Here is a 27,051-nt window from a genome sequence, read left to right on the forward strand (position 1 = left end):
AAAAAAAAAAAAAACCACGATCATAGCAATGATGCAGGAAAAGCATTTGATAAAATGTAATACCTACCCATTAATGATAAAAAAAAAAAACTCTCAAAAAACAATTTTTATCAATTTGATAAAGACAAGCTACAAAAAATCTACAGCTAACATGATACCTACCGGTGAAAGACTGAATGCTTTCCCCCTAGGAACAGGGACAAGGATGTCGACCCTCACCAACCTTATTCAACACAGCACTAAAAGTTCTTGCAATAAGACAAGAAAAGGTGATAAAAGGCACACAGATTGAGACACTTTGCTAGTCCCACAGCTCTATCCCCTCAAGAACGCTCCACCAAAAAATTACCAGCAATCAAAAACTTATGGGGGGAGGGGGGTATAGCTCAAGTTGTAGAGTGCATGCTTAACGTGCACAAGGTCCTAGGTTCAATCCCCAGTATCTCCTCTAAAAATAAATAAACCTAATTACCTCCCTCCCTACCTCAAAAAAAAAAAAAAATTAAAAAAGAAAATACATGTATTAATGTTAAAAAAAAAAAAAAGAAATTATGGTATCTGTAACCATCTCCATTTCGTACAGAGAAACCAAAAAATAGGAATTCTGTGCTCAGTACACTTAATCTGCCATTCATTAAAAAAAAAAAAGACTAGAATCCATCTGAGGTTTCCAGTTGAAATAATGACCTGCTCAGAGACAGTCACGTGTTTTGATGGGATTAAGACCTATATTTGACAGACCATAGAACAAAAACCATTTTATGTCTCAAGTCCCTCACCTGTAACCACAGGAGGGGATTGTTAGGGCTCCTTTTAGCTCCGAAATTGGGAGATTTATTGACAATCAACTGGCCAAGCAGGCGAAGACTATGCGTCTCACAAACTAAAACACCTGGACCATTCAACAAGCAATTACTGATCAATTCAGTATCAAAGAAAGAGTACTAACCATAAGAAGCTCAGACTTACACACCAACGGCATTAAAGAATCAAGGGGAAGTCCCCAGGATTCCGCAGAAGCTGCGCCCTGGCAGGTATCATTAATTTCTCAACCACCTTTCTCTCTCAGACTCTAGCTCACCAGTCCTCCAGCTATCAGTCATGAATGTGGCACTCACACTCCTCCCTGCTACCCTACTCAATTGTGCAAAAGGAAACTGAGGCAGGGAGCAACGAGTGGGCTGGCTACCGCATCCATCAACAAGGCTAAACCCAGAGCCTAGGCCGCTGCTGCCTCACACCTCCCACAATTCCTCGACTATTTAGAATCCCGCTGCCCTCGGCCTCCCGCTTCAAGCCCTACCCCCGAGGCAAGCCCTAGTAATGGGTCCCCTGCGCATCCGACGCGGCCCCCAGCTCGTGCCTGCTCTCTCAAGGTCCGCAAGGCCTGGAACCCTGAAGTCTTAAAGGAAACCCTCCTGGCAAGCCCGTAAGCGCCCTCCCACGAGCGTCCACGAACCGGCCGCCTACCCTCGCTCCCGCCTCCACGCCCGCGCCTCCTCCGCACACCACGCAGAGCTGGCCCCGCACCACCACAGGACCCAGAGACCGAGGGCCTCCCCCACACCCACCCCCACAGCGCGGCGGCCGCCGCCGGAAGCGCCCCGCGTCTCCACGCCACCGTCGTGAGGTCACTTCCGCCGCGACGCCTCGGGCCGGCCGTCAAAAGGCGGGGCGCCCGGGAAATTTGAGAGAACGCGGTGCCTTCCCGAACCGCGCCTGCGGAGCCGTTTTGCGTGCCCTGCCTACTTATATGGGGTGGAGTACAGGTTCGAGTTGGGGTCCAGGCCCTCCCCGGCCCAGGCGCCTGAGGATCTCCCCTCTCGCGCGCAGTCTTATTGAAGAGCTCCTGCTTCCTCCAGTCCCCCTTGCGGTAATCGCCGAACAAGAGCGCAAGACTTTGAGGAGGAGGGGGCGCCTGGTGACGTGGACTCCATCCTTGAACGGTTGCAGCTGTGGGATGCAATAAGTCAGCCCCCTTGATAGATTAAAGGAAACAAGAAATTCCCTTCGTGGTTGATCTTAAGGGTTTATCAACCTCAGCTCATTTTGTGCCTAGTTTCAGCCAATCTGTGCTTGACTGCGCTCCCCGACTCCCACTCTGAAAATGGGAATTCCACTCTGCCTGAGGCATTTTAGAGTGTTGGTAGTCATGGAAGAAGCAGGCGATTAGAGCCAAGACTGAGTGTAATGAGGAATTTTAGAGTTTAAAGTTTGCAAGGTCATCTTGACGCCTGACACCTGGTTTGGGAGCCACTGCTTGGGCAGACCGCATAGAATAGGGCAGTGGCTCCAAATTTGGTTCTGCAAAATCAGTTGAAGAACTTAAATTTTTTTCTCTTTTCAGGAACTCTCCCCTCCTTCCTCCATCACTGGATATTCCGTCTTAGTAGGTCTAGAGGGGCTATGGTATCTATAATTTTAAAGGTTACTTCCAGTCAGTTCTTAGCACAACCCAGGTTTGAGAACCATTGGTGTATCAGACTCAGAGTTGAATCCTTGCTCTACCTTTTCTTTTTAATTATAATTATTATTATTATTACTGTTTTATAAATGAGCTGTGTAACTCTGGAGATACTAGCTAAAAAAGTTGCTGTGAAATTAAATTAAATAATATACACCTGAACATGGTTGATATTCCAAAAAAGGCGGTCAGTTCTCTCGTACCCCACTTTGGTTATGGTTCTATAGTCCACTTCAAACGATTTTTTTAAGCTCACAGGAGAATCAGTCTTCCATCTCGTGGTGGTTCTCTGCTGCAAGCACTGCTGTAGCCCCAGAGTTCAGTTGGATGTCATGCCTACTCTTGCATCCCCATCACTTTGCACAGTGCCTGCCAAATAGTAGGAGCTAAAAATAAGTGTCTGTTGAATGAATGAAAGGATTGTCCTAAGACCCCCTACATAGACTCCCCAGAGCTCACACTGGGAAGCGCTAGTCATATCTGAAGTCAGTTGGTCAGTCATTAAACTTTGGAAAAAAGATCAACAACTGCTTTAATTCAACTAAATGAATTGCTCTGCATAGAGAATTACGCTGTATTGTTTTTGAACTTTGACCTCCTGGAAGGATCAGTCATCCAGGCTTAAGATTTTTAATGCTTTTAAACACTGTTGAGTTTCTCCAGGGGGAGGGTATAACTCGAGTGTTAGAGTGTATGCTTAGCATGCACAAGGTTCTGTGTTCAATCCCCAGTATCTCCTCTAAAAATAAATGAGTAAGCCTAGTTACATCCCCCCTCAAAAAGTTAATTTAAATTAAAAGAAAAAACACTGAGTTTTTCATTTGGCCTACAGAGAGTGGCAAATACATTCAGAATTGGAAAAGGGAATCACTGTTTTTTCTGAACTGTGTCTCCATTCTTCTTTCTCTAAGGGCTGGTCATCTGAGAATTTCAAAGATTCTCCCTGAGATGGGGATTGTTTCCCTTCTTGACCTGAGCACAAAAAAATTCACTCTCATTAAGTTCTTTCAGAAAACACAAACTAGTAGCCTCCTACTTGTTAAAACACATTCTAGGCCTCACTCTCAAGAGAGTCTTGTTCAGTAAGTCTGAGATAAGATTCAGGAATCTGTATTTTAAAAAGCTCCACAGGGAGTTCTGATGCTGGTGGCTAGAAGACCATGCTTTTGAAGCCACATCAAGATCCTTGTTTAGCATTAGATGGAAATGCCTCCTAGCACCACCACTCCTTCCACAAGCCTCCCACCACCACCCCACGTCCAGGGCACATACAGAAACTGACATGGCTCACTCCTCCAAAGCCTAATTTCTTTCTTTCCTTTCTTGCCTTTCTCCCTCTGCTCTGATGGCCCCTACCCTAATGCATATCCAGTTTTACACAAAAGGTATATTCTCTCAGCAGAGTCTAGAATTTGGGGTGTTCATTAATTGCACAACAAATTCAGATTAAATATTAGCATTTTACAGAATTAGGGAAGGAGGAAGGCATGCTGTAACATTGTTCCAAACATTTTGTCTTTGTAACAACCACCAGCTATACAGACTCTCTTTATGTGTTAAAATTGAACACTAGTTGGAACAAGAAATACACACCATATGCCTGGAAAATCTTGTGGTAAAAGATAGCAAAGAAGCTATCAAATACTACTAGGTTTTTGTTAAAAGAACTCATAAGCCAACTTGAAGAGGCTCCCACTGGTCAAAAGTAGGACAATTTGGGCATCAGTAAGAACAATAGAAATTCATCAAGTATATTAAGATCTATGTGTCACTAATGATAATTTTTAAAAACTGAATTGGAAACATACTTAACCATACTGCTGGTACTCCCACTCCTACTTATTTACTCAAGTGAAATTAAAATCTATATCCACATAAAAAAAAGTACACGAATGTATATGGCAGCTTTATTCATAATTGCCAAAAATTGGAAACAGCTTAAATGTCCTTCATCTGGGGAATGGATGAACAAGCTGTGATAGAGCCATACAAACAATAAAAATGAACAAATTAGTACATGCAACAAAATGAATCTCAAATGCATTATGCTAAATGAAAGCCAGACTCAAAAGGCTATACACTGTATAATTCCATTTGTATGACATTCTGGAAAAGACAAAACTATAGGTACAGAAAACAGGGTTTGCCTGAGGGTGGAGAATGGGAAGTTTGACTACCAAAGGAATGGGGATGGTGATAAAACTGAATGTCGATTGTATGCACTTGAGAAACTCATAGAATTGTACACCAAGAAGAATGAATTTTACCATATGCAAATTTGATTTTTTTAGATTGCAAGATTTTATCCTGCAGAGAATTATAAAATCTCATTTTCTCAGCTGTTTGTCAATTAATTGTACTTTTTTCAGCATAGAAAAAAATAAAACAATATAAAACCCAAAAAAACACAGTGTCACTGTTGAAGGATTCTAGAAACCAATGCATTATTTTGAAAAGTAATTAAGTGAAGGGAAGGAATCAGCATATAGCTTGCTTTCCTTATACTATCTGTACCATGAAGTAACCAAACAAAAAGAGGAGGGGAAGTTTCTCCTTGAAAAAGTTTTCCAGCTAATAAATGAAGAAGAAATGACAGAATATAATTTTGCTACCTCTAATGAGCTAAAGGCTCTGGGGACTGAACATCAACGGTACTAACGTCACGGAAGAGAGAAAACCAGATGTTAATTGCCTCCGAATGGAAGAATATAACACTGTTTATGAAGTAAACTTGTCCCCCAAAAATCAAATCTGAAGCTGAACAAACCTCTAGATCCAACTACCAATTTACAGGAAATATACTGGACAAAGAAACATATTAAATGACCACATAAGAGATGCAAACAGCAAAACCCAGACAGTGAGAAATTCTACAGGAGAAACAACCTGGTTTTTTCAGCACATTTCAAAAGGGAACAAAAAAAGGGTAAACCGGTATAGTTTATATGAGCCTTAAAATACGATCGCAGTATGTGGATTTTGTTTGGATCCTGATTTTTTTAAATACTTTGAGAAATGTTTTTGACATTTATTAAACAATTGGAAGTTCAGAAACCTTAGATATTTAATGATCATGAGGAATTACTAATTTTTAAGCATGGTCTTGATTCTTGAAAGTCCTTTCAGAAATACATACTGAAATATTTTCTGATGAAATCATATGACGTCTGCTTGAAAATAATATGAGGTTGTCAATGAGGAATTAGTGGAACATGCTTGACCATGGGTTGATGGTTGTTGGGCTGGATGATAGTATATTGGGATTTATTATGCTGTTACCCTGTCTACTTTTATGTACGTGCAAAAGTCACCATAATAAAAAAGTTTTCTTTAAGTAACAAATATTTCAACACAAGTCACTGAACAGTATCCAGCTTTACCAAGGCCAGTGTAGCCTTACTTGGTATATTAATATCTCTTAAATAATATTAGGTATGAAATGGTTAAGAACATCCAGAGCTATATAGCAGTCGAGAAGTTTCACATTTCTCTGAAAGGACAGCAGTGTTTGTTTATGGCACATATATGAGGCACCATGAGATAAAATTTAACAGTGATGTTTGCAGTGACAAATTGTAAGAGCAAATTGTAACCACAAATAACTACTATGGCTGTAAGGCGTAATTAGTAAGGAAAATTAGTAGAAGATCTCAACAAACCAAAAGTAGCCTTCCTGGTTTGATAAAATAGAGTTCATATCAAAAATGTAGGATAAATGCTTGATTCTTTGCCTTTGCTTTTCACTTTTTAAGACAATGAATTGTGAATTGGTACTTCAGAAGATGACCAACTAATTAAAACTATATATATGTGTGTGTGTGTGTATGTATACACACACACACACACATATATATATTTATGAATTCATGGATTCAAACATATTTGATGGGTTTTAATCAATGGCAATTATTATTATTAATATTTAAGTTGTACTGTCTTTGGCCTGTTGGAGCCTCTTCAGTTTGGCTCCTGAATGGCTTGATCCACTCCTGGTAGTGTTTGTGGCTTCTTTGCCACCTGGTACGAGCGACTGTTCTAGGCTCATCTTTTACGTTTTCTGCCCCAGATCTGTAACCAGCATTTCTCCAAGAAGCCCTGAATGGTAATCTAGGCATAAGGAATGCTCATTGCTATGAGTTGGTCATTGTTTCTAACACTTAGAATATATATATATATATATATACACACACACACACCCATACGCACACACACAATTATATATTATATGTACTATAACGTATAATACATATTATATACATATACAACATATATTTTTTAACTTAACCTTGTCTGTATTATGTGTATCTCCCTTTTTCCATACCAAAAATCCAGGTTCTCAAGGATACAGAGGATGATGAATTAGAATATTCTCATTATCAGTTACTCATTTGTTTAACCCACATTACACTATAGTCTCAAAATACAAATACTAATATTACCATTGACAATATGATTACTGAAAACAGTTACATAAATTGTTTTGCATATGCTGTCCCCATTCCTTCCCCTTTTTTTTAGAACAAAGGCTGGCAAACTTTTTTTTTTACTGTTTTAACCACTTTAAATTGCATAATTCAGTGATTTTTAGTATACTCACAAATTTATACAACCAATCCCACTATCTAATTCCAGAATATTTCTACCACCCCTAAAAGAAGCCCTGTACCTTCCATTCCCCCTGTCCCCCATCCCCTGGTAACTCTCTGTCTCTTTGGATTTGCATGTTCTAGACACTCTATATAAATGGAAGCATGCAAGATACAGCCTTTTGTGTCTGCCTTCTTTCACTTAGCATGATGAGCTAACCCATATCATTTATTTTTTAAGTAAATATTTAGTTATTTTTGAAGTAAAAAAATAAGTCAATACAAGAATGATTGGGCACCAAATTCCTCATCCTCCTGAATAAACAGGGTTGCTCCAGCTGACTTCAGCTCATTCCTTGCAGTAGCCTGAAACCCTTGTTAAGCGGGAGCCATCTACCCCTGCACATTGCATGAATAGAATCTCCTGGCCACTGTAGATGCTTCAGGAAGAAAACTGGACTGGAGATCACAGCCTAAAATGCACCTCCCTCCAGCCCCTTTGCCAGAACAGCTCCTGGCTATGTGGATCCAGCCACTGCCCCTACTTGGCACCACAACTCTGCCATTCCTGATGAAGAGGGATGACTTCAGTGTTGAAATCTGAACCGCAGTCTGCTTATGGGGCCCAACAATCAAACATCTTGTTCTCCATCTGTGACCAGAGTCCATCTGTTGGACTTGAGCATCTAATGACCTGAGACCCAAGTGAGACTGCCTCTCATCCTTCACAGAGGGCCCAGCACAGATATCTCCAAGACCTAGTAACATTTCCCAGCACCCACTCACCCACCCACCCAGCCCACCCTGGCCCTGGGCCTCACCCTCCTGTGTACATCTATCCGGTAGAGCCCTGATCACAATGAATTGGATGATGTGTTAATGAGTCAGTTCCTCCAACCAGCTTGGGAGACTCTTGAAGGTATGGACTATGTTTTATTCACTTCATTCCCTCAGTGCCTGGTCCAGAGAATGTTCTTCATCAATATGTGATCACTTAGAGAAGGAAGAAGGCAGTGAAGTGAGAGGGTCTTGTGCCCCCACCAGACTGTGAGCTGCCTGAGAGCAGAGGCTTCACCTCTTTACTGTCTCCTCCGCTTCCTCCTCCCACAGTAAAACCCAGCACAAGGTGGGCCTCAGAGAGGGCATGTAAATGAACGATGGCTTTGCTCAAGATTCAAAACATCTCCACCTACAGGACTTCTGGATAACATCTTTTTCTTCCTTTCCTTCTTTTTTTAATTGAAATACGGTCAGTTACAATGTGTCCATTTCTGGTGCACAGCACAATGTCCCTGCCATGCATATACATACATATATTCCTTTTCATATTCATTTTTATTAAAGGTTATTACAAGATATTGAATGTAGTTCCTTGTGCTATGAAGAAATGGATCATATCTTTATTTAGCTCTGGCAGATGTTTCCTACACATTTCTGGATAGTTGGGTTAGAATTTTCTCCACTGTACTCTATAAACTGTTTTAAGCTCTTATATATAATAAATGCAAACATGCAAGAACAACACAGGCTAAAATAAAAAGCTCCTTGTATACAAACATTTTCAAAAGATGTTTTAACACAGGGCTTAGAGAAAGGAGACCCAGTAGAAGGTGACTGAATTACTACCCCCTCCCTCCTGACCTGGTCCCGGAGCCTGGATTTGGGCCCTCCTGCTCTCTACTCCTCTTAGACACAAGTTCCCGGCCCATCTTGGACAGGAATATGTAGCTTGCAAGGCCAGGAGGTAGCTCTGTTCCTGCCTGCAGAGAAGAAGGCCATCCCCAAGGCACAGTGTCCCAGGCCCCTGGGGTCAGGTTGTGCAGGCTTGTTTAAGTGGGGAGTATCCTGGATTGCTTCTCCCTCTCACTCTTGACAACTCCCAGTTATCAAAGAGATTGGACAGGCCTTGGTGTGACCTGCTGTAACCGTTTCTCAAGCTAGCTAGCTGCCGGGCCCCAGGGCTTCCAGAGAGCTTGTCAGAGGATTCCAGAGGACTGAGGACCCCCTAACCCTACCAGGTCTCCCAGCTCAAGCAAAGCTTCAGAAGGGTTCATCAGCTCCTGTGTGGCCCATGCTGTATCCACTGCCTGTGGGCAGCACACAGAGGGACAAGTTCAGGGTTGGGGGCAGGTATGATTCCTCAGGCTTGCACACAGCCCACACAGCAAAAATTCAGCCAGACAGTATCCATGACTTTCAAGCCAAAGCTTAGGCCCTCAGGGTCAGCTAGGCTGCAGGGGTCTCTGCTCCTAAGAGCGCATATGCACCTGGAAGTGCTCACAGCTGGCATGCTTCATGGTCAGCCCATAGATGGGGGTCATGTCCACCTTCACACCTGGGGTCACACTGAATTCCACCTGCTGCAGCAGGATGGCCAGGAAGAGAAAGACCTCCAGGCGGGCAATGGTCTCACCAATGCACTTCCGCTTGCCCATGCCGAAGAGAATCACCTTCTCACTCAGTGCCTTGTTGATGGTGCCATCAGGGGTAAGAAACCGTTCAGGTCGGAACTCAGATGGGTCATCCCACAGCTTCCTATAATCAAAGAGAGGCAGCTGAATTGGCAGCTTGGGGACTCAGAAGCATCAAGTGGGTTGATCCCTAGCCCAAAAGAATAGGATTTAGGCAAGTGGCCCAGGGATTAGCAGAGTGTGAGGCTCAGGAGAGGATAGAGCTCCCCCCACCCCCACTCTCAACTTACTGGTCATGATTGATCTGCCACTGGTTCACAAAGACACAACGCCCCTTGGGGATGTAAAAGCCATTCAGGCTTGTATCTCTTGTGGTGCTGGGGAGGGAGGAAGCTCAGTCAGGCTCAGGGCCAGCCACTAGGAGATCCCCCTGCCTCCCATATCATGTCCCTTCCAACACCCTGATTAGGTACATGGACTGGAGTAAGGCCCAGTATCAGATAGCAGTGGATCCATGGGGCCTCACCTGTGGGGGATGGTGAAGGGGACGAAGGAGGAGTGTCGGAAGGTCTCCAGGATGACGGCCTCCAAGTAGGGCAGCTGAAGTCTGTCGGAGAGCCGAGGCCACCGCACCCTGCCAATCACTGTGTCTGCAGAACAGAACACAAAGGACCAGACAGGTGAAGGGGCCACTCAGACCTTGGCTGGGCCGCCTGCCTTGAGCACTCTAAAGGAAGCTACCACCTACCCAGCTCCTCCTGGACTTTTTTCTGCACATTGGGGCTTGTCACCAGGTACATGAGACTCCAGGAGATGGCAGTTGTGACAGTGTCAAACCCTAGCCAGAAGAGAACAGAGGGAGAAGTTAGGTGGCTGGTGGACCAGGGCAGCTGGGCACAGGAAGGACACAGTGGGGTAGCTCATACCAGCTCCAAAGAGGTCGAGGACGACATTAACTATCTGCTTATCCAGCAGCTTGATATTGGCATTCTCATCCAGCCTCTTGTCCTGACAGTGTTTGATCAGGCTGTCTGTGATGTCCCGGATGTGGCCCTGGGTAGGGAGGCCCACAGGTGAGTAAGATCCCAAACCTGGACCTGCCTCTCCATCTTGGCCTAGTCCCTCACCTAGTCCCTCACCATCCCTAGCACCTTCATTCAAGAGGTGACCGCCCCCACCCCTGAGGCTGCCATTCCAGCTTCTCTTGCCTCTCCAAAACTCTCTCCTGACTCAGAACACCAGCAGCCCCAACTCAAGGGACACCTGACACAGAGCCTGGTACCAGCACGTCTGGACGTGCTCTTTGCCCTTTTCTCTCCCCATGAGGCCAGAAGACCAACTCTCTAACTCATCCTGGTCCCCACAACAACTAGCCCGGGGTCCTGCACGGACTGGCTAGTCAGTGATTATTGCTGCCTGATGGAAAGACAAAAGGGCTGGTCAAGAAAAAGTTCTACTTCCCTGCCAAGGATGGAGTCTCCTTCATCACTGGCTTCAAAATCCCAGGGTGAAGGCCTGTGAAAGCCTGTCAAACTCCATGCCGCTCCAGTTATCTCTGACCTCCTGACCCTACCTGCTCCCTACCACCCACCGCCTCTCCCCAGCCTGTACCTCCTCAAACGTTTTATAGTGTTCCTTGACCAGCTTCTGCATGAAGATGTAAATCCTCTGATTCAGGTCCTTGTAGAGATCCAGGGCAGTGTTGGGCAGGTAACGGAGGATAGGGATAAAGTCGGCTGGGTTCCCAGAGGCAGCCACCTCCCCAAACTCGTTACCAAGGTTGACTAGGCTAAGCAGCTCTTGGTTGTCATGGTCATAGCGATGGCCAAAGCATATAGCACAGATGACATTGGCCACTGACACCACTACATACCTGTAGGGGTCAAAGTGCCCAGGCCCTGCCATCAGCTCCTGAAACTTAACGAGGAGGTACTCAGCCTCCTTGGTCACATGCTCCTCCAGGTAGCAGGAGGATGAGGAAGCCGGGTCGGAGGCGATGGAGAAACTCTTCAGAGCATTCTGGGCCAGGCGCCGGCGGGCAGCCCACACTGGTCCAGAGTCTGGGTTGAAAGTCATGCTCTGCCCATCAGAGACCAGGGTGAAGCTGTAGAAGTCGGGCCGGCCCTTGAAATCGTCGCCCTGCCGCACCAGGGCCTGCCGGATGGTGTCCAGGCCGCTGAGCACCAGCACAGGCGTGCAGCCAATGCGGATCTGCAGCACATCTCCATAGCGCTGGCTCAGCCGCGACAGGGCCACATGTGGGCTCTTCCCCAAGGTCAGCACGTGCCCGAGCAGGGGCCAGCCCCAGGGCCCTGGTGGACTCTTCAGGCCTTTGGGGACCCGAGACTGCCAGGCCCTGACCACCCAGAATATGAGGCAGAAGATGGCAGAGGCCAGGAGAAGCTCCGTGGCCGAGATGGGGATGGAGAGTCCAAACACAGAGAACATGATCAGCGTAGAGATTCCAAGGTGGCTGCTGAGAGATGGGACAGGAGGAAAAGATCAACACATCCGACGGGGGGATAGGAGGAGCCAATGTCCCAAAGTGTCAGCATGCTGGTCAAGGAAAGGGAAAACCTTATTCAGAGCTGCTCACTGAGTGCACTAAGGGTAGAGGGAAGGGGGAGAAGCTGTTTATTGAGCTGCCACGTGTGTCAAAAATTTCAGTCATTCTTTGTTCAGTCCTGGCCACAGCCTATGTGGTAGGCTGCAATGAGGCTCAGAGAAGGTAAGTAACTTAACTAAGGTCACAAAGCCAGGAAGTAAGTATAGGATCCAAATCCCAATCCAGTTTGCCTAATTCCAGAGCACCTTCTCTTAACTGTTGCACCAATCTAAATGTCAGTCTGTGATTTCCATAGGGCACCTGTACTATAATTCACTTCATATTTTTCTAAAATCAACTTTAAATCCACCCACTTATCATCATTTCAAACAATAATATCTGTGTGAAAGTACAAGTTTGATCTTTTTTTCCCTTAACATATATTAAAATAAACAAATAATCAATGCGTATCGCCCAATTCCTCTGGAGTATGACCCACCAACTTGAGAGAACACGGCTGTTAGAACACTAGGGATCATCCACTCCTTCAGCCTCATTTCACATTTGGGGAAACTGATCTCCAGAGAGGGTACTCACTTGGCTAAAGTCACCCAGCACTCAGAGCCAGGACTCAGATCTCTTAAGGAAAGCTCTCTGGTAAGTCTCCAGCTCCTGCCATAGGTACCTCCCTTTGAATAGTGGTCAGATCAATTGATGAAAAGGAACTTTCCCAGAACCCTCAGTCCTCTGCTACTCAAACTCAGGATCTAGGAGATGCTGCCAGCCTCTGGGACAGGGTGAGGAGGGGACGGGGACTGCCGCCTTACTTACTGTCTAAGACACATTGCCCTCAGTCTCAGCTCTTTGAGTTCAACTGACCCACAGTTCAAAGGCAGCAGGAGGCCAGCTAGATGGAGGCTGCCGGTCACAGAACTCCAGGCCAGGTTTTACTGGGCTCAACTCTCAATGAATGAATAGTCTGGGCCTCCCTCATTTGCCAGTCATCAGAGAGCTGAGAATTAATGGAAGGCCCCCAAAGGCTGCAAGAAAACTCCAGACTGGAATCTCAGAAATTAGGAATGGGTCTGACTTATCAGAGGCTCAGACGATACTTTCTAGGTTTGGTCTAGAAAGGGTGTGCGAATTCCTGGACTACTTTCTCCACAGCATGAGGCTCTGACTGGGACATCTTCCTGGTGCCTTGGACTGGAGATCAGGACCCCCAGTGTTCCAGGCTCTACGGCATGGCCTTGGACTGGTCATTTTACCCTTCTGGGATCCAGTCACGTCACCTGAGAGAGGAAGGTGGGAATGTGATCTCTGATTCAGGGTGCCCAGCTGGATCTCAGAGAAGAGAAAACCCAGATCTGATCAGGGGAAACTCTCAGTCTGACTAGTGAGGTTTCCTCTCAGAAGAGCCACCCAAGATGGGCAGGTTGTATGGTTCCCACCTCCGCTACTATAGCCATCTGTCCAGGGAGGCTTCCTGGAGTTGCTGAACCCCAAGGCACACTTGACTCTCAGAGTGAACTGGGGAAGCTGGTAGGCCTTGGTGTGCCATGGTGTTCCCTTCTGCACACTGGGTGCCTTCAAAGACCTCTAGCCTTAGTAAGATGGTAGGAGGCCAAAAGACATGTGACTGCTGAGTTTTCAGGGACTGGTGGTCCAGCTTTCTGCAGCTGGCAGTCTCTCACACTGACTGCCTCCAGGCAGAGGGCAGAGAAGGCAGTCAGTGAAACAGGGAAGGCCCCTGGGCAGTGCCCAGGACTACCACTCAGATAAGTTTCCCTTGTTCCAGCCCGCAAATCTCACCCTGAACAAGTTATGCCTTGGGAGGGTAGTGCCAGCCAGGGGTAGCTTTTAGATAAGGCAGGGTACAGCTGGTAAGAACCCAACCTGCCCTCTCCATCCACCCTGACCACCCAGGGAGAAACCTCCCTCCTCACACAGACTGAAGGAGAGCTGCACTTGCTCCCAGCTTCCCACACCTGCGTCCTCATTCCAGCCTCCCAGGTGGCCCTGATGGGGAAGCCCTTAGGCATTCAGGGAGTCAGTGGGGGATGGAGCTGGAGCCTGGGTCCTAGAGTCCTGAGAGGGGAGAATTTAAATCTAGAGTTTTGGTAATAGGTGTGGGACCTTGTGCAAGTCCTGCCTTTCCCCACACCCCCGGCCTCAGTTTCCCCACTTAGTGAGGGACTATCTCCTCACTAATGACACTTTTAGCCTCCTTTTTTGAGGTGCTAGACAGTGGCTACCTAGGAAGACTTGGAGGCATTAAAATTTCCTTTTTCGGGCAGGAAGAGACAAGCCAGAAATCCCCATCACTCACCTGCAGCTGTGAGAAGGTACAGAGCTGAGCTGAGAAGAATGGCCTCTGGAGCCAGGGACCCCAAAGAAGATCAGGGGAGGCTCCAAGGAACTGTCACCTTCAGGGTAGGGGAGAAGGCACTGCCACCTTTATAGGCGGCTTTTTGCATGTGACCACGCCTCCTGGAGCCGGGGATGGGACAGAGGGAGGGGCAGCCTGGGGGTTGGGGGAGAATGGCGGCTCTAGGGTGAAGCGGGGAGGGGAGGGGGGGAAGACGCAGGGGAACAGGTAAGAAACCACTATGAGGACGCCTCATCCAAGTGCTGCACTCAAAAGACTGAGGGCTAGGGACACCTGGGACCCCCAAATCCAAGGTACCCCACGGATAGCACAGAGTCCAACTGAGGAGGGGTTGGGGGAGAAGTCCCAGGACAGCTCGAAGAGAGGGCATGGGAGGGCTCCATCCCCGGGCATGGAGATCCTTCACCCTCATTTTTGCACCCACCGAACACTAGGCGTGCAAGCGCTACCTCCTCCCTACTAGCGGGCCGGGGCCAGGCAGGCAGGGGCGGAGTTACCGGGTGATGACCTCCTAACCCGGGTTACTGAGTCCGGGCTCGCGTGAGAAGCGCTGCGACCCCAGCCCCGAGGTCACCGGGGCCGGAAGGCCAGAGGCGCCTAAAGGCTGGCCCCTTCCCCCAGAGCCCCCGGAGCCCGGGAGACCAGTCCGCGCTCCCTGACGCAGGGGCGGGAATGGATGGAGAACGTGCAGTCTCGCTGAGCGCGCACTAGCGGGGACACGCTGAGCCGCCTCTCGGGCCACTTTGGAATGCTTCAAACCAGGGGTACTGCCAGCCAGACCCACGGGCCCTCGAGGTTCCCGTCTTGGCTCCTGGGGTTGTCAGCGCTTTGGCAGGCAGAGAAATCGGGCAGCAAGTGGGTATTCCGGTAGCCAAGGAAAGGGTGAGAGAGAGGCCCTCGGGCCTGGCAGGAGAGGGGGCCCAGAGGCCAAGGAGGGGGGCGCCCAGTGCAGGTGCCTCCGCAGGATAGCGTGCATATGCCTGGTACATGCCTCCAGGGGGCAGAGGTCAAGCGGCCCATCCCCGCCCCACCTGGTCGGGGGCGCGGTGCCCGGGAGTTGCGTGAGAAGGGCCCCGAGGCTCGCGCATCCACCCAGCCGCCCGACTCCCCGGCCCGGCTCGGGTCCCGGCACAGTCACGCGAAGGTGGGAGGGGAGTCGGGGCGGGGCTCTTAAAGGGCCAATCTCCAGCGGAGCGTGGGGGTAAAGGAGCAGCCGAAGCCTCGTGGGTGAGTGATTGGTTGGGTGGTGGTGGGGGGGCGGTGCAAAGGGCCCAGGTTTGCGTGCGGAGCTGGGCTTTTGCAAGCAAGCGGGCGCCGGAATTGTGTCCGTAGTTTGGGTCCACGCCAGTGGCAGGACACGCAGCTTCAGCGCCGCCTGGGTCGCCTGGCCGGCTGCCTCCGACGGTGTCCCCGCCCCTGCCGAGCCCTCCCGATGTAGGATGTCCAGGGAGAAAAAGCAGTATTTGCGTGTCTAGCTCCGCGTGTCCCCATCTAACTACATTACCCTCCCTCCCCGCCTTGTTCCCCAGCCCTGCAAACAGCACCACCATCCGCTGGCCCAGGCCAGAAGACTGAGCCTCATCCCGCCTCTAACCTCCCGTTCCAGTCAGATGCCACCTCGTGCCCTGCACTAATAATTATTGCTCAGACGCCCACAATGTGCCAGACACGGCTGTGGACACTGGAGATTGATACAGAAGTGAACAAATTTGACAACCTCTTGCTCACTTGTAGCTTACATTGTGGGGCAAGAGCGGGTGCGCGGGAAGGGGAGAAAATGCAGAGAGAATCTCAGAAGATGAAAAGTGCTGTAGAGAAAAACAATGCAAAGAAAGGGTAAGAATCAGGTGGTGGCAGATTGCAATTTAAAATAGTCTGGTTGTGGAAGACCTCACTGAGCAAAGGACGCTTAGCTCAGGCAGGAGGGTGAAATCAAAATTTGAATTACTACGCTGTACACCAGAAACTAACTCAACTATACTTCAGGTTTTTGTAAAGTTTAATTAAAAAATAAAAAAGAATCAAAGTACACAGATGTCTGGAAGAAGAGTGCACCTGGCAGAGGGAAGAGCAAGTTCAAATTTCCTGTACATGGTCCTTGAGGGAAGGAGCAGTACCAGGGGCACTGGAAATGTGCAGTGACTTGTGACTGGAAGGTTCTCCTGGAATTTAGTGCCCCCAGGGGATGGGACGCTCTTGGGGGTGCAGGAAGCATCCTGCTGAGAAACATGGGGCTTCCTTTGGGTGAGATAGAGACATTGTGGGGCCTGAGTCAAGGAAGATCACTGGCTACTGTGCCAAGACCAGACTAAAGAGGTAAAGGACACATTTCTTCACTTTCATGTCTGTCCAGCCCCACTACCACATCCTTATCCAGGCCCCCGTCTTTGGTCCCGAGAGTACTAACAGCCTCCAAGCCTGAGTACCACCCGCCTTTCACTCTCTCCAATTCCTTCTCCCCCCTGTGGCATCCAGAGTGGTCTTTTCAAAAATGGAAACTCTCCCTCCATCACCACCTTGCCCCTTCAGTAGCTCCCATCTGAACAGAAATCAGAATCTTTAGCAGAACCTACCAGGAATGCGCACCTCTACATCTAATCTCCCCTACTTTAAGTCTCAGTTAAAACATCACTTCCTCTGAGAAGACTTCCCGGATCCTTTCCACAGCAAGTTACATTTCTCCTGGTCTGTGTTTGTAGCACTTCTCCATGGCAATTCTCAAGACATTTGTCCCTTGCTAGGACCCCAACCCATACCTGTCACTCCTTCCTCCATGCCCTAACAGAGAAGCAACCTGTGGGAAACAGATCTAAGCCAAGTCCTTGCAAGATATTACTAACTGGTAAAGGAGTCAAATCCAGCTGTATTATGGATGGGCACATGAACAGGGTGATATTGAGCCCAAAGTGTTGGTGCTATAATGGTGGAATTTAGGCAACAGAACAAGCAGGAGACAAGGAAGGTATTGCTGGGTTTCCATTCTGTCCAGCATCCTTCCATTCATTTCACCTTTGCATCTCTGGCTCAGCCTGAGAAACTTTGTGGTACCCAAGAGAGGTCTGTCCTTCAATCCTAGTTGAGCTAGAGCCACAAAGAATGGAAAGAACTTGTGTGGAAGCCATGGCAAGGAAGTGGGGAACAAGGCACTTCCAGATCTTCCGCCCTGCTCTGTGGCCCAGTCTCTTCCTCGGCTCTGAGTCCCCACCAGTGCCCTAGGTCTAGAGACTCATGGCAGCCCCCTGATCAGGGCTGGAAGACCATCTGCCGGGGATCCTGACAAGGATTCAGAAAATCCCTTCTTTTGATAGAAAATACACTGCTTTTTTTCACATTCTCCAAGGGGCTCTTGATCCCCAAAAAATCATTAGTTAATTAAACCAATTTCTCTCCCACTTCTGAACTGGAGAAACTGATACCAGAAAGGAGAAGGCCCAAGGATGTAAGACAAATCAAAGCAGAGCCCAGAACTCTAGCCTCTTGCTTCCAGGCCAGGGCTCCTTCCAGGACAATGATTTATTGCTCCAGACTACCAGCAAAGTCCCTGGGGGCCAAAGGTAGACAGGGCTCAGCCCCCAGGTCAGGGCCCACTTCCCACACCTGCCCCCACCCCACCCCCATTCTCCTGGACAAGAATCTGCTGCCCTGGGGTTACAGGGAGGCACCACACTTCTCAGCACCAAGCCCTGTTTTGGGGGACAGCTTACAAGATGGAAGAGAGCCCTCAGGATCACTGGGAAGAGAAAGAAAAAGACAGGTGGGAGGTTAGAGGACCTTGGCCTGGAGCTGAACAGCCAATCCTGGGTCAAAGTTTGCATGCCTTTGCGTGAGAAGCTCTTTGGCTAGAATTCCCTAGCGATCGATACCAGGAGCACAGAGGCAGGGGGGCAGTGTGCTGGGGAGAGAACTCTGGGCTGGAGGGAGAGAGACAGCTGAGGGTCTTGGCCCTGCAGAGTGTTCCAGCCTAAAGTCTTCAGTCAGCACTGCCGAGGGCTATGTGGCGGGGGCAAGGGGAAACAGCAGGACCCACAACAAACCCTAGTCTACCCCACGGTGGAAGCAGGAACCACACCCAAATAGAGCCTATACTAAATCTGGAAATGCTGCAGGAGCTGTGAGCAGGCTGAGGCCCCGGGGGGACTAGAGGAGAGTCCTGGAGCATGAGGAGCACAGGGAGGACACCGCTGGCATGGGGAGGGGACACTAACTGAACGAAGCATGGGAGTGGGGGGCTGGGATAAGGCAGGCTGGGAAGAGTGGAGTCTGAATGGATGTGGAGAACTGGGACCCGTTCTCCAACATGTCCTCAGCCCACCCACGATCTGGGCCCTGAGCGCCTTCCCCTCTCCTACCTGTGCCCTGAGAGCCAGGGAGATCCAGTTTGCAGGAACCAGGGTTCCGACACGGCAGACCCTGGCTCCCTGGTTCTCGGACAATTCTTTCCCAGGATAGTCTTGGTCTAAGCCTGTTGTCTTGGTGTAACTATTAAAAGTGTCCTCTTTAACTCTCAAGAGTCTTAGCTTGGACAATAAATTATATGGTCACCTCAGTGACAGTGGACATGTGAGAGATTTTGTGTGCCCAGCATCCATCCTCTCTTCTTCTGGACATACCACTCTGATTGTTCTTTGGGGACCATCTCACTGCTACTCTCAGCCCATAGGTTTGGTGGAGCTGACTCCACCTCAGGCTTCTAGGCTGGCACATGACTCTGGCCAAGCCAATGAGAGCCCTATGGGGGTTTTAGTACAATTATTGGAAAAGAGAGGTTCTCTGTCTGCCAGGGGTGGCTAAGCTGGTTAGAAAATAATGCTGGACCTACTAGTGGTCATTTTTCAAGAAAGCACATTTTTAGGGGAAAGCAGACCTGGGAGTTGAGGGGAGGGAGACAGGGAAGGAGTTGAAGATGCTGTGCACCTAGATCCAGTTATTCCTGAAGCCAGTGAAGTTCACCCTTAGAACGTCTGTTCCGTGACTCAGTAACATCACCACCTCCCTGTCTCCTCCTTTCCCTCCGCCTCCCTCTCATTCTCCTCCTTATCTTCGGCTTCTAGTCGGAGCTGGGTTTGGGGGCTTGCAACTGAACAAAAATTATAACCAAAACCTGCAGGTCGGAGAGACTTACCGAGCAGCTCTCTGAGTGATCAAACCTCCGCACATGCAGCAGGTCCAAGAAGGCCTGGGCAGAATCCTAAGTTACTCCTGTCTAAAGCTTCCCACTGGTCTGCCCCTGTGCCGACAATGCCACCATCAGCACCACTGTGGGAGGCTAGTTTTATCTCCGGAAGACCCCAAGATGGTGTTGCAGAGTTGTTGGCGGGTGAGTGCCTGGAGAGAACCCACGTGTGAGGCAAAACTCATCAGATGAGTCTGTGCCTCCTCACTGCGCTGGGCGCAGGGCTCACACCCAGAGGCTGGAGCTCCCTGGCTGGGGGGGCGCCCTGGGAAGGAAGGGGGCCCACGTGCTCTCCTAGATGAGAAAAAAAATCCATTCTTTCCCTAAGTTGAAGTTTTCAGAAGGAAGGTTTTGAAGACTCTCAGGGTAAACAGTCCTTACAATGGCCTGCAAGGGCCTTCCAGGTGTGGCCCCCACTACCTCCCTGACCTCCTTGCCTGTTAGCCCTCCTTCCCCTGGCCCACTCCTCTCCAGGTGCTGGAGCCACCTGAGGTTCTGAAGACATGCCAGGCAAGTCCCTCCCTAGGTCTGTCAGAGTCAGTCTCTGCAGGAAACAGAGGGCTCCCTCAAACTGAATCACTGAGAATTTAATACAGGGACCATTCACAGGGTTCAGATTTAGGGAAATCAACAGGGACTGCGGTCCCCCAGGGCTAGCAACAGCGAGGCCAGAAGTGGCGAGGGGCAGGAGCAGGACACAGAGCCCAGACAAGGTGTCTGTGGAGAGGCTACAGAGAAGAGCGTGGCCTTCGGGAGAGAGCTGCAGCTAGCAGGCAGAGACGCTACAGGGAGAGAGCCGAAATACTCTGACCTCACTCTATTCATGCCCTCTGATGTCCCTCTGGTACCTTCCATGGATTGAACCTAACTGGACACCAGAGAGCAGGGGGCCCATTTCAGCAGCCCATGGAAGTCAGGCCTCCAGGACTGAGGGTAGAGAAGGGTGGAGAGTGGTCTGGAGAGGCAAGTGGAGGACATCCAGCACTCTGCCTCAGGGCCTTTGCACTTGCTGTTCCCACCACCTGGAAATGCTTTCTTCCCAAATTCTCATGTCTTACTTCCCTGCGTTTCAGCTTTGCAATATGCCATCTTTGGTGATCCTGTGTATCCTACCCATAGTCTCTAACTCTCTTCTTGACTTGGTTTTTATTTGTAGCACGTACAAACTTCAAATATACTCTGCATTTTAATTATTTATGCTGGGTATGGTCTATATACCTCAACTAGAATGTAAGCTCCAGCAGAGGAGGGGCTTTTGTCTGTTGTGATCAATGGTTCACTAATAGCAAACTGGCACATTGTGAATGCTAAGTAAATATTTGTTAAATATAGGAACGGAAACATGTTAAACTCCCAAATAGGAAAATATGCCAGGTCTGAAATAGCAGAGGCCCGGTGAGATTCTGAGTCTTGGTAGGCAGGACACCAAGTCCAAGATGGTCAGCTGAATGGATCGCCACCCCCACCCAGTCCAGATCTTTTCTCAGCACCTGATAGGTGAGTGCTAGACATTTTGCTGCCAGAAAACAGGCGATCAGTCACAGTCATGGCTTAAGAAGCTAATCACAACCTGGCCCAGCTCAGGCATCCTGCCTTATGACACCCTCACTTTAGTCCAGGGTCAGTATCCAGGCTAGTCCTCGCTGCTGACCACGTGGCCTTGATCACCAGAAGTCCCAAACTCTTTCAGTTTCAAAGTCTCCCGGTTCCTCTCAACAGGTCACAGCTCCTTTCTCCACAATCAGGTTCCACCACAATAATCAGAGGAGAGCAAGTTCTGTAGCTGCTCTCAGAGGAGAGAGCACTGCAGGACTGGGACAAGAGAACCCCACAATTTTGACAATTTTGACAGGTGGGGAAGGGCTGCCAAGATGCAGACCCTGGGACACTGCGCAGAGAAGGTGGGGGTAGGGGTATCCCAGAGGTTCCCTGGATAGAAGGCAGTGGAGATAAGTGCAGACCTTCTTTTCCTTTTTTCTCTTCTTCCTTCAACAGCATCAAATACAATTAATTTAGACTCATATTAGATATCAGAATCTGACTAATTCTGCTCAGGTTGGCAGTTGCCTTAATTATTGAGGAAATATGTGCCAGGCCAATGCATTTTGAAAACAGCCTTACAGGGAAATGTTTGATCTACCGATGGACATGTTTGGCAGCTCAGAGGAATGTTCTGTTTCCAAGTTGGAGATGCCCTTTTGTATATAAACACAGAGGTTTGTTGATAATGAATGTTCTTTTCCTCTCATCAGAGCAGAGTCTTGGAGGATCCTGCTTTGTCAGTCAAGTGCTCCTAGACATGCTCTCCCAGTCTCTGCCAAGGAGGTGGCCTCATTCAGACCGATTGGTGCACAGCTTGGCTGTCCCACCAGCCAGTGATGGGCCACTCAGTCAATGGAAGAATCCTTTCCCAGCTGTTCGGCCCAGTATGGGCACTCAACAGCCATTCCTTCCACCTTGATTTTCCCTCCTTCTCAAGACCCTCCCCACCCCAGTTTTCTCCAGGTATCTTCCACCTTCCTTTCCAAAGCTCTGTGCTGTGGGGGGAGAATGACCCCAGGGAGTGGGTCCTGGCTGGCCTGGACCTGTCCTTTTGGCCCCAGTTGCCTTGCTGGTTGATTGGATTAAACATGGATCTGTGACATGATTCTGGCCAACATTACGTAGGAGAGATCTGGTGGGACCCGCTTTTAGGAAAGGTTCTTTCATTCTTTTTTTAAAAAATGTGGGGGTGGTAGGAAATTAGGTTTATTAATTTATTATTTTTGGTGGAGGTACCAGGGATTGAACCCAGGACCTCATGCATGCTAAGCATGCACTCTACCACTAAGGTATATTTTCCCCCAGTTTCCTCACTCTTAAAAGGCATACATAATAAGAGATTCACTCTTGTCCCTCTTGACATGTCTGGATGCCATGGCTGAAACTGCAGTAGCCATCTTGTGACCATCTTGGGGGCAAGCTTGATATTCCAAGGATAGTAAAGCAGAAATTTGCAAAGAACCACTTTATTATTCAGGGTCCTTGTAAGAAACAGGATCCATTCAAACTGGATCACTGAGGAAAGTTTAATAAGGGGACTATTTACAAAGGTGTGGGAAGGGTATAGAGAAACCAACACATGATGGTGTGGTACCATTAGACTAGTAACAGGGAGGAGCCCTTACTATTTGGGGCCTAATGGGGCAGAAGGAAGAATCTGTTTCTGGAATGCTGAGAGAGAGAGACTCTAAGGAAAAGAGAGCTGCCTGGCAGGAGCTGTGGCCTAGCATGGTGACTTTGCAGGGAGGGTCTGGAGAAAAAAATACCTCGATCTTACTCTCCTCCCACCCTCCCATCTCATGCCAAAACTTCCCACTGACTTAACCCAACAAGAAGCCAAGGATGGGGAACCCACTGACACAGTCTGCAGAGGTCAGTCTCTTAGGGCAGAGGAGCAGGGAAGTAGATGCAGAGGGACAAAAAGGATTCTCAGTACAACCTGGGTCTGCAATCATCTCATTCCTCTGTTTGCTCACCTGTTGTCAGTCTCCTCCATGAAGGCAAAGTCTGTCTTATTCACCGTCTTATTCATTAAGTTTCCTCCTAGAAGAGTGGCTGGCAACATAATTGATGCTCAAAGAATATGGTTGCACATCCACTGTGTGACAGGCACTGTACTAAAAATTGAGTGAATAAGAACATACATTGCCTCGAGTTGTTCATATTATAGAGAGGGCAAATGAAACCAAAGCAATATGGCACCATGCTGTTTAAGCCATGAGAGTGCTATGCCCAAGGGAGGAGGATCTAAACCAGAGTGCGGGGCCAGGACACCCCAGAGGAGGTGGGCCTGGAGCTGAGTTTTGGAGGATTTGCTTTAATGGAGAGATGAGAATGCTTTGTTATATATGCATCATAGCACTGTAACGTAAGTCAATACAGCTAACGTGGAAGCCATGCATTTCTATGAGGGTTCCACGTTGGATGGGGCAGAGGTGGTTGGGAGGAGGGTAAGGTGTTCCAGGCAGAGGGAGCAGCACGTGTGAATGCACAGAGGCAGAAAACTAGAAGAATTCTAAGAGGTTCCTTCTGACTGGTGGGAAGGATGCATGAGAGGCAGGGAGCAGTGGGAAATGAACGAGAGAAGTGAGGAGGAACTAGCTCCCATGTTGAGATAAGGAGTTTGAATATGGTTTTGAATGTCAAAAAATTAGTACTGAGGGATTTTACATAGAGGTACGGCTTGCTCAGATTTGTAATTTCAGAAAATTCACCTGGGTGGCAGTGTGGAGCATGGATTGAAAAAATGGGGAGCTGGGGGGGGGGCTAGAACTGTGCCACTAGCTTACATGCAGCTACATAAATTTAAAATTAAATAGAATGAAAAATTCAGTGTCTCAGTTGCACTAGCCACATTTCAAATGCTCAGTAGCCATATGTGGCTAGGGGCTACCCTACTGAATGGCACAAACATGGAACATTTGTATCATCGCAGAAAGTCCCACTGGACAATACTGGGTAGAGGCAGTGAGACCGAGTAGGAGGTTCCTGAAAAAGCCCAGGCAGGAAGAGGCACTGAGAGTCTTCTCCAGGCAGTGTTACAGTGATGGAGAGAAGAGGTCGGACTGAAGAGGGATTCAGGCAGTAGAATCTGGAGAGTTTGGTGAGAGGTGAATGAGAGAAGGAATTTTTACAGATTCCCGGGTTTCCGGCTGGGGTGATGACCTGGAGGGAAGGTGTTTGGGTACAGGGGTGACATCATCCATTTGGGCATGTTGAGGATGCAGTGGCAGGGGCCCTCTGGGTGGACATGTGCAGTGGGTGATTAGACGTCCAGAACTGAAGCTCCACATCCCCATCTAGTAGACTGGGAGACCCCCCAGCTTTAATTATTCACCCCTGCTTCCCACGGCACCTGTGTCCACCAGTGTCCTTCCTCTCTGCCAGGTCTGGGAACAGAAATGAATGGGACTCAACCTCTGTCCTTGAGGCACCCATAGTCTGGGTTAGGGTTTGGGTTTGGTGACAAGCCAGCCCAAAACTACAGCTCCTTGTGACCAGAGCCACGACAGAGGTGAGAATGGAATGATGAAGGGCACAGAGGAGGACTCGCCCCACAGGGAGCAGGGAAGGGGCTGCCAATTACTGCACTCTGACCACTGGCCAGGCTGATGAATATACACTGAATAAACTTGTTGAGTGACCCAGGGGTGCCCATCCCCTGACCTTAACCTTAGCCACATCCCACATCCCTGTGCCCCGCTCCTCTGGACAGTGAACTCTGAATGTCTTCTCTCATGACAGCCCCCTGGTTTGCCCTCTTCCCTGCCGCACACCCACTGAACTGCTTTTCCCCCACATTCTGGCTCCGGGAAAAATTACTTAACTGTAAGATGAGTAACAACTGTAAGATGAGGCCAATAATAGTACCCACCTCACAGTATTGTTATGAAGCTAAAATAGAGATGGTCAATATTAACAACAGTACACAAGTTGGGGCATAGTAGGTACTCAATAAATTTTAACTGTAAGGATTATTACTTGCAATTTCCATAAAACAAATGCAGGGAAATAACCAGCGATAGAAATGAAATCTATTAATGAAAAAATCCCATGCCCCAAAAAGTACACAGCATGATTTCATTGACATAAAAAACAAATACTGACAAGACTCATATGTACTGTTAGAAGCTGGGGTCATGGTTACCCTTGGGGAGGGCAGTGCCTAGGGTGCTGGTGACGTTCTGTCTTTTGATCTGAGGGCTGGCTATGTGGTTTTGGTAAGTCTGTAAAAAATTCGTTGAGCTGTACAGATTATCTGCACTTTTCTGCATGTATCTTAGAATTTAATAAAAAGTTTTAAGAAAATATTTAAAATAAAAAGATGTCTCTTGTTTGGAAGTTCGAAATAATTTGTGTAGGTACGCCAGCCTCTAGGAGGGGAGCAGAACTCCCCACTCCTTGGGCGTGGGCTGTGCACAGTGACTTCCTTCCAAAGAGCATGGTATGGAAAGGGGGAAGAAGTAACATCACCATGGAGAAACTTGATAAACGCTACTTCAGCCAGCTGATCACCACCAACTTCAACCTTCCCGTCAGGTTGATATTATGCGCCCTTGATATGATGTGATAAAAATGGCACTTTATTTCTGTGGTCTTTCTAACAATAACTCATAATCCCAGCCTTACCATGAGAAAAACATCAGACAAATTTCAACAGTAGGACATCATAAAAAATACTTGACCAGGACTTCTGAAAACTGTCAAGGTCATCAAGAACAAAGATGGAATTACAACCAAGGCTTCCCTAAAGAAATATCCCCTGAAGGGATAAATTGGGAGTTTGAGATTAGCGAGTATTAACTACTATATATAAAATAGATTAAAAAAGCAAATTTTTTCTGTATAGCACAGAGAACTATATTCAATATCTTGTAGCAACCTATAATGAAAAAGAATATGAAAATGAGTATATGTATGTATATGTAGGACTGAAACATATGCTGTACACCAGAAATTGACACATTGTAGCTGACTATACTTCAATTAAAAAATAAATTTAAGAAAAAAGAGAGCTATCCCCTAAGGAGATATGATGACTAAATGTAATACGGTGTCCTTCCTGACAGGACCCTGGAACAGAAAAGGACGTTAGGGTAAAAACTAAAGAAACCTGAATGAAGTACGACTTTAGCTAATTAGAGGGGGAGAGAGAGGGAGGGGAGAAGGGAGATAGGAAGGAAGGAAAAGAAGGGAGGGGGAGAGAGACAGAGAGAAAGAGTCAATTTTCTATAAAACTTACCCTAACCTCAAACCTTGACCTTTTTTATAGAGGGAGCTGAACCCAGTGGAGACACAAACAGAAAACAGCTTTCCTTTCCTCTCAGCCTCGGTCTCCAACATGCTCCGTGACTCTGTCAGATTCCTCCGCCTTGCCCTTTGACATCGTCACAGACTGATCCTACAGCCTTCTCACATTCAGGACTGAAAAGCCCAGTCCTATCTAAATAAAAATTTGTGTCTCATGTCCAGTTTCGGGTTTGTCCCCAGCCTCCTCGCAGATCCCACCCGTGGGAAGGGGAGAGGCGCAATCTGCTTCTGTACTCCCTTCTTAGCCACCCCACCCACCCCATCACCAGGGAGGGGACGGGGGCAGGGGGTGCTGGAAGAGGACCCAATCTATTTTTATTTGGGTGGTGCTTTTTATCTTCTCTCTGAGCTCAGAATGCCCTTGTGTGTAGCAGATGCTCCACTGCCAGCTTTTCATCGAGTGCCTTTGAGCCCCAACCTGTCTTCCACATCACACAGTTCCTAACATAGCTGCTGGACTCTCTGGCTGACCTCTTGCCTGCCCCCCAGCTTGTTCCTGCAGGGTACCCCCTGTAGCCTGTCACTGCTGGGGTCCCCTCCCCTCTGTAGTCAGGTCTCATCCACTGCAGCTGAATGGAGTCTTGTTCCCTTCAGCACATCTGCCTGGCCCTCGGGAGACTCACATCCTGAT

General features: G+C 48.2%; 2 protein-coding genes across 5 annotated transcripts in view; both read right to left on the minus strand.

Moving 5' to 3' along the window:
- Positions 1-1,645, minus strand: part of EDC3 (enhancer of mRNA decapping 3) — a 39,484-nt gene extending 37,839 nt beyond the window's left edge. The window contains 1 exon segment of the mRNA XM_032469258.1: positions 1,572-1,645. The gene's annotated coding sequence lies outside the window, so the exon portion shown is untranslated.
- Positions 1,646-8,366: 6,721 nt separating this feature from the next.
- Positions 8,367-15,466, minus strand: LOC102518111 (cytochrome P450 1A1). Of its 4 annotated transcripts, none has more exons than XM_032468952.1 (7): positions 14,336-15,462; positions 11,073-12,017; positions 10,388-10,514; positions 10,210-10,299; positions 9,988-10,111; positions 9,752-9,838; positions 8,367-9,585 (listed from the first exon to the last, which is right to left on the minus strand). In XM_032468952.1, the coding sequence occupies exons 2-7, from the start codon at positions 11,907-11,909 to the stop codon at positions 9,300-9,302; spliced, it is 1,551 nt and encodes a 516-aa protein (XP_032324843.1). In that variant the 5' UTR covers positions 11,910-12,017; positions 14,336-15,462; the 3' UTR covers positions 8,367-9,299. The 4 variants fall into 4 exon arrangements, with proteins under 4 accessions (XP_032324843.1, XP_032324842.1, XP_032324841.1 ...); XM_032468951.1 differs by having other exon boundaries at positions 11,073-11,934; positions 14,336-15,461; XM_032468950.1 differs by having other exon boundaries at positions 11,073-11,937; positions 14,336-15,460.
- Between the last annotated feature and the right edge of the window lie 11,585 nt (positions 15,467-27,051).

The sequence above is a fragment of the Camelus ferus genome, chromosome 27 (assembly GCF_009834535.1).
Source record: "Camelus ferus isolate YT-003-E chromosome 27, BCGSAC_Cfer_1.0, whole genome shotgun sequence".
Lineage (NCBI taxonomy): Eukaryota > Metazoa > Chordata > Mammalia > Artiodactyla > Camelidae > Camelus > Camelus ferus.